Source organism: Anopheles darlingi, chromosome 2 (genome assembly GCF_943734745.1).
Source record: "Anopheles darlingi chromosome 2, idAnoDarlMG_H_01, whole genome shotgun sequence".
Taxonomy (NCBI): domain Eukaryota; kingdom Metazoa; phylum Arthropoda; class Insecta; order Diptera; family Culicidae; genus Anopheles; species Anopheles darlingi.
The window spans coordinates 29,989,403-29,996,902 of NC_064874.1; the positions used below are offsets into that span (position 1 = coordinate 29,989,403).

The 7,500-nt window shown below is 46.4% G+C and overlaps 3 protein-coding genes across 6 annotated transcripts in view; 2 read left to right on the forward strand and 1 right to left on the reverse strand.

The window, feature by feature from the left end:
- The window catches only part of LOC125959169 (uncharacterized), a 112,335-nt gene extending 110,956 nt beyond the window's left edge, over positions 1–1,379 (forward strand). Inside the window, exon 8 of the mRNA XM_049691979.1 lies at positions 1,222–1,379. Within this exon, the coding sequence (XP_049547936.1) occupies positions 1,222–1,379 (158 nt within the window). The remainder of the gene's footprint in view (positions 1–1,221) is intronic.
- The window catches only part of LOC125949769 (26S proteasome non-ATPase regulatory subunit 8), a 594,091-nt gene that overhangs the window by 388,951 nt on the left and 197,640 nt on the right, over positions 1–7,500 (forward strand). The window lies entirely within an intron of this gene.
- The window catches only part of LOC125949702 (uncharacterized), a 9,269-nt gene continuing 8,637 nt past the window's right edge, over positions 6,869–7,500 (reverse strand). For all 4 annotated transcript variants that reach the window (XM_049677005.1, XM_049677004.1, XM_049677006.1 and 1 more), the window contains one exon: positions 6,869–7,500. This exon is cut by the window's right edge and continues 1,752 nt beyond it. The gene's annotated coding sequence lies outside the window, so the exon portion shown is untranslated.

The window sequence follows — 7,500 nt, forward strand, 5'->3', positions numbered from 1 at the left end:
TCGGAATGTGGTAAATGTGGCCTAATGCGGCCGGCGTAGAGCGGCCGGCGTGCGGGCGGAACGATGGGAGAGAAGGTGCCGAGTTGATGGGTTGGCTGGCGAGGAAATGGCACGTTGCGTGATGGTGAAGTAATTGAGACAACAAGAGAACTTTTGTCGGATTCCTGATTTCCTCAAAGGGCTGCTGTGGGTGCGGGGTGCGCCCGGTAGAAAAGAATGTTTCAAGCGCACCTTTAAGACGTCTCGTCGAGGGACCTTCTCGGCTCGGCGTGAACGCTGGAAAGGCTTTAGTGTGGTTTGGAGTTTATTAATATTCATTTATCCTAAATTATTTATGGCACGCTGGGTCGCTTCTTTCAATCTCTCATTCTACAGCAACGATTCCGCTCTTTTTATGCCTTTAATCGAAATGATGTTCAGCTTGAGCGAGCTTTCATTTTGGGTGTCGAAAGATGGAAAGAAAGGTTAATCGCAATGACTGCAAAGTTTCGCGTGGTATGAGGGGATCTGGCAGCTTAAACGACGTATTGTCTCGCTTAAGTACGCTGGATGACTCTATAATAGCCCAATGGGGAACGAAAATAATGATCCTTGTGACCCTGGATCATTCGTTGATTATGATATTGAATTAGATCTAACATACTTCAGGGATCCGTTGTCGAAACGATCCTACTCCAGTCTATCCTGCCATTCAATTTAATTATTAGTCATCCAACATTCCCATTTTTTTTGGTTAAATTAATTTAGCACAGAACAGTTCTCTGCGATCCTGGTAACAGGATACTACCATGTTTAGACTATCGAAGTAACATCTCGCACTACCACATTCCATCAGACTTGCACTAATTGACCATTGATGTTCTCGCAATTTCATTAATTAGAAATGCAACGTTAGTACGATTAAAACCGTTTACAAAATGACACAACACGAGGCACACAAAATGGAACACTGCTTCCGAGGACAGCGGGCACACACTTTTGTAAAAAAATCATTCTATTTCCTCTCGCAATGCGCGTTCTGTTGCAGGAATCGGGAAGAGGGAGTGGAGAAGGGGTACAAACTGAATCTACATTTAATTAAATCAAATAACCATTCGGCCAACATCGAACGGTTCCCAACGAGACAGTCGGCGTGAATCACATTGTCACATTGTGCAAACCAATAGCACCGACTGGACGAGACACTAATGCAACCCGTACTTTGCGCTCTTCCCATTGCAGTTACATCACCGAACGGTGCAACTCGGACCGGGTACAGTGAAGCCCACTTCCACCATCTGCTGCTGCTGCTGCTCCTGCTGTCCACCGCCAGTACCGGGATGCTGACTGCATTGGGAGTAATAAACTCATTCCGATCCGCCTGGTTGCCGATGCGATAGCTTTCACCGGTGCACCAGCGGTGCAGCCTCCCGTGAGCAACTCCCAGCAGCTAGTCCAGTAGCATGCCAGCCACGAGAGCCCGGGATGCCATTCTGCGTTACAGTACACAGCACCATCGTGCTGTGGGCAACCAGGGCACGGTGTAATCTATGCCACTGAAACACCAGAATGCAGTGATGCTCCGTGGCAATGGCAATGAGGGCAAAGGCAAAGCATGTGGCAGCCACCCTTATGCTGGCGTGGTTGGCAGAGGGAATGGAGCAAACTAGGAGCAACCGGATCGGAATTAAATCACACCACGAATGTTCGGGCGGAGGCGAGGGAAAGTTATGCGGACACGTGCGGAACGAGATGAATCAAAGGAAGAAAAAAAAACATAGAAATACGCGAGCGTCATGAAGAGTTTTGTTTAGAAGGAATAGTAAGTCATGAAATGAGATTAACGGGAAAATAGCTGTATCTACAATCTAGCGTCTGTTTTGCGAGCGTGTGTGTGTGTGTGTATGTTTGTGTGTATTATTCATATACAGCAGAATGTGCGTGTGTGAGTGTCCGGTATGTGTGAATGAGTAGGGATCGTGCATGAAGGTAGACACCTGTCCTTAGTAAAGCATAACGTGTCAGGGGAATGGAGTAGCCAGTAAGTAAGGGTGCAGCTGCCGTGAGTGTAGTTTGTATTAGTGTAAGCGAAAGGAACGCCACAAATGAGTGAAAAGGCCAGCAAATCGATCTCGGCCATTCCGGTCCAACAGACTAACAGGAAAACCCGCGGAATGTTTGATAGAACCAGGTGAAGCAGATAATTAGTAAATTTATAATAAAAAAGAACCCTCACAGAAGGATTTACAACGCCACAACATAGCGGTACGCGCGTGCGCTAGCGATTGGCTTCCCGGGGGGAGAAACTGGCTGCCGTGGCCGTCGTGGCAGCAATTAATGGAAATCCATGATTTTTGTCTGAAGCATTAATGTGAATAATTAGCCGTCGGTAAGGAGGTAGCAGAGCGTCCGAAGCAACAAAAAAACAGAGAACGTAAACCACAAACCTGCAGCTAAGTAAGAGTGAGAAATGAAAAGCGAACACTTTAGCGGCAGCAACAGGAAGTAACCAAATGATGAAAGAATCGCAAACGCGGTAATGGCCGGCATTAGCCAGGAAAAGCACAGGAAAAGCACTTCCAGCGTATTATTTCATTTGCCAGGCTGGGCGAAGTGAATGACGAAGAGAATCGTCGCGGCAAGAGCGTCGCGAGAAAGCGCAAGCATAATTAGCCGTACCGTAAATATGCTATAACGCGAACCCGTTAGTGCTAAGCAGTGGAAAACCCAAAACTTGATGTTCTTTGTCGGTGTAGTAGTGTGGCAGAGATTTCAATTCGCCATCGCTCTCGGTTGTTACGACGGTGGCGAGGGGAGGAGAAGAAAGCGGGGGGGCTAGGATTGAATGGAGGAGGCAGCAACAAACGGGACGTAGAGAGAATGAGTGTAAATAGTACAGCCCACTATCCTCCACCACCCCTCGATCGGCATGTCGATCGTAGTTGATGTCAGCCAATGGCGCACTGGCTGAAGGATATTTAGATTAATAAACGAATGAAGGGTAATCGAGGCGCTACGCTTTCATATGATTTGTCCTCCATTCCCTTAACTGCAACTCCGCTCCGCAAAACTAATGAACTAACTGAAATGTGTTTTTGACGTTACCATCGCGATTGTGTTGAAAGTCGTATCAGTTAGAGATAAAGTCATGGTTCAATGCTTCCTCGTTGTTAATTATTTAAATTCGAAACGTATTAGTAAACATTGATTTCGTCACGTCTAAATCAAAACACTGTACCGTTCGTTTAAACACAAGTACAAACTGCTCTGCTGAGGACGTTGAACTTCCCTTTGTTCACCATAGCTGTAGCGATATGGAGGTTTTTTTTTGTTGAAAGAAAAGTAAATAAAGCAAACTCCAAATCAAACGTAAGAGTGTTACAACAGATCAAAATGGTACTCGCAAGATAGCACACGGCCTACTGGTCGCTGGTGTCGAAACGAAGCGGGCATAAATCATAACCTGTCCAGCTCGTCTCGATCAGAAAACATCGGCAATGAAAAACTATACTCCTTGCGCGAGCGAAGCCAAGAAAACACTTTTTTCTTTGTCTCCACTATCTGCAAAACGCTCGAGCGGCAAACAATGTATAATAATGAAGAAATCGGAAGCTGCTAACAGAAAGAAAAAAAAACAATCAAATGAAACACACGACAAAGGGCTAACCGTAAAGCAGATCGAACAAAAAGCTGTCAAACAACAGGCGAACAATCAGGCGGGGACGGGGTGGTCTACTCCCTGGCTGGCTGGCTGGCTGGCGGTCCAGTAACGCGTACGAAGGACGCTCCTTACGACAGTTGGCGTAAATAAATAAAAATGGCAAAGAGTGTTCGGCGCCCGCGCGGTGCCCTGAAAAACTTTGAGGCTGCGAGTTGCACGGCTAGCGGCAAAACAAAAGTGTTTATGATTTTGACAAGGACTGATTGCACGTGAGTGAAGGCGTCGGGTTGTCCCGCATTACCCAGAGAGCCTTTTGCAAGCGAAACAAGTGAAGTTCCCCCCGCCTAGCCCGCGGCCCAAGTAGAGAGTAATGTTTCAAAGCAAATGGCTGGCCGTGGCTCGCGGAACGCGAAATGCTATCCCTTTTGCGTGCTCCGCGTTCGGTGAAGAGCTTGCGGGTTTTTTTTTTGTTGTAGTAAAAGTTTCCATTCTGTCGTTTTGTTGCGTGTTTTTCCCGGTGTTTTCCTTCTCTCATTTCCCGGTTCTCGGTGGTTCAGGTTGCGCTTTCTATCTTTGGATGCGATTTCCGACGCCATAACGGCCTCCACGGATAACTTTTCTTCGATATTCCGCCATCCGTCTTCTGGAACCCTGCACGCAACACCGGGCAAACACCGGGTTGCCTTAGTCGCCCAAATCCGTAAATCATTCCTAAAAATATCCGAAAACTCACCACAACGCACCACCACCTTCCAACAGCGCACCGCACCGCACCCATTGTTCCGGCAAAGTAGCCCGAAAAGCGGCTCAAAAATACACCCGGGTTGAGACCGGGACCGTTGTCTGTTCATCCGTTGCCACATGCCACAAAGGATGGTTAGACAGCTGGGAAACATAGGTCACCCCCTAACACCACGCCTAAAGGGCTCCAGGGCGGGCTACTTTGCAAAGGATTTTCTCGCGACAGCCCACCCCCCAAGAAACAGGGGGGCAAAGGGTGAAAGGAATGGCACAAGTCAACAATGTGGCCGAAAATCGGCTTGACAAAAGTGCCGGTTATTACGCTCGAGGAAACTTTCGGTTCTTTTCGCTGGGGCGCGAACAAATTCCCTTGTCCTCCGCCAAAGGCACTCGTGCGAACAGGACCAACCAACCAGGAAATGGTTGGCGTTGGCACAATTGTCAAGCGGATGTTTTGTTGTTACTGTGTTCCGCCCCTTTTCCCAATTAAACAACAATCGCCCCGTAATTTGATCGTGGTAGAGCGGTCGGAGCATTGAAAAAGGATTAGTAACTGGATCCATTATTTCGCCTCCTGGCCTACGGCTTCTATTTGGTGCTTCATTCGTATGATCGAAGAAACAATGCTGACAGAGAAGGCCTTGCAGCTGCTCTTCGGCATTATGCCTCACTAATTAGGACGATATTGTGTGATGTGAGCACCTTTCGACAATTTCCGATCGCTGTATGTGTTGTACGTCTTCTCTCATCATTTTGCATCCGATTAATGATTGCATCGAAACGTTGCCTCTCTGGCATACTCCAAAGCGCTATAGTAAGCATCGATCGCCGCAACGGATTTCCCATTCCCAAAAGCTTGCCAAACAATGGCAGCCTACTGAGCGCGTGTGTAACGTCGAACAGGTATTTTATCACCGAATGACGAAGCACCAGATAAGGCTAGCAAATTAGCACGCCAGGCAATGTTTGCCTGCTCGTAAAGGAGGAGGACTTTACCAGGAACGTGCCTCAACCGGTCCGAACGCTAATGAAAGCGGCCACCACTGTGGGACCGGGAAGCGGAGAGCTCTTGGTGGAATAGCCATTTAAGGCATCTTGAAAACTTTCCCAAAGTGAACGCTTTCCTCTGCCTCCGACTGTGCGTCCTTTCCTTCCTTCCCCCTCTCTGGGGCCAGGACAATATACAACCGAACCGGGCCCAAAAGTCGTTACGCTCAAGTTGGCGGATTTGTTTAGGATTTCGCCTCAGCCCTCGGCCGCTGCTGCTGCTGCGAAGCGTTGGTGATTCACCAGAATCGGGACGAACCGCCAACGGTTAAATGGCCGGAAAGCGGAGGAGGCAATAAATGTTTATCATGACGACCGTTCGACGGGCGGGTGTTGTTTGGACCGGTTAGTCATCGGGTAGGAGTGGTGGGATCTGTTTTTGTTTGCAAGTGCCCAACTTCATGTTCGCTGCTCTCTATCTCTACCACTCTCTTATTCTCTCTTTCTGGTTGATCGTGGCCTTGGGGAGTAACGCTTTTCAAATGGATAAACATCGAAATTTAATTGTTGCAACAATATCTAATCGACTTGAAGCAATAACCTGTTCCGTTACAATCAGTCGAGACTATCCGGTTCGTTTGCTTTCCACCCATGGCCATCGGTGTACGACGGATGGATGCTCTCGGCCAAGCATACGACACATTGTAAAGGATTATGAATCGGCATAAGCCGCTTAGCGCGTATGCATATCCTAACGTACATGGCATGTTGTTTATGGCCGGTGCTTTGCATTCCGGTAAGCAATGGCAACTCGCAATAAGGTGAAGCCACCGCTCGGAGCCTCTCGAAGCATCCACAAACACAGGTATGGATGGCATCTTTAAATTGTTGAACGAGCATATTCCTGTTGCCATCCATCCTATCCTACAGCCGGTAGCATCCTGAAATGGCCATCGTTAATATGGAAGTGAAATCGAGAACGAGAGCTTTTCATGATTTCGCCAACTGTTTCTCTCGGAAGCAGTCGAGTAGGGTAAATTTAGAACCGGCAACAAGGCGGAAACAGGTCAAGTATCCGTGTCAAGAGTTTACTCTCGCTTCCAGCACGAGAACTGGATACCGGTAAAGGATGAATGAATGCTTGTTTGTTCGTTGATAAGCATGATGAAGGATTGGGGCACACGGCAAGCGTCATTATAAAATTTGGGGAAGATTTTTAATTGCTTACTATAGATGTTACGAGAAGGGGCGGTTAGTAGGATACCATTTCCAGGATTTATCATATGATTGCCCTTTTAGCTACTTAGGGCGAAAGGAACTTCTCATTTTTCACGACTTTGGGAAATTATTTTTAGTTATGGAGCGATCATCATTCTTCCGTATTTTCTCTTACTATTTTGTATCCTGAAAAATGTAATTATCGCTACAGAAAACCGTCCAAATATTAATCACATGCATTGTGAACCCCAACAACTTCATATTGGCATTGTATTTCGGTAAAAAATCATGAGACGTTCATTTGGTTAAATGCTTTATTCTCATACAGAGCATTCCCGCCCGTTGTATAATATGAGTTTAGTCCTTTTCATCAAATATATTTTTATACTGTTATATATTCATATATTTATATATTTATATATATACTTGTGTCTGATTTGCACACTGCTGCAATAATGCGGATAACGATTGAGGGAATTATATAATAAATAAGCAAAAGCGCAAAACGATTGTTCACGTCGAACTACAACAGTTACAGCGAAAGCGCACGCATGACGATGCAGTATGAAGGATATTTTATCGAGGCATACAAAAGATACGAATTTGTCCTAAGCGTTCATTGTTGATTAGCCATGACTGGGCCGGCAAAAGGAAAAAGGTTGTGCAAAACGATAAAAAATTGGTAACGAAAACAACATCAAGACACTGCCCGCTGATTCCCAGTAACTTTCAGTTACAACTATGGCACGGCACGCATTATCGTGAGATGATCGAATGAAATAAGCAAAAGGTAAGTGCACAATTCATCAGCAATCAATATTTGGCAATAAAGCGTTTTCCTAGCAAAAGGACAACAAAGGTTGAGAAATGTAATTGAAGCAAAGCAGAAGGTGTTCCATCCTTCACGGTGCCAT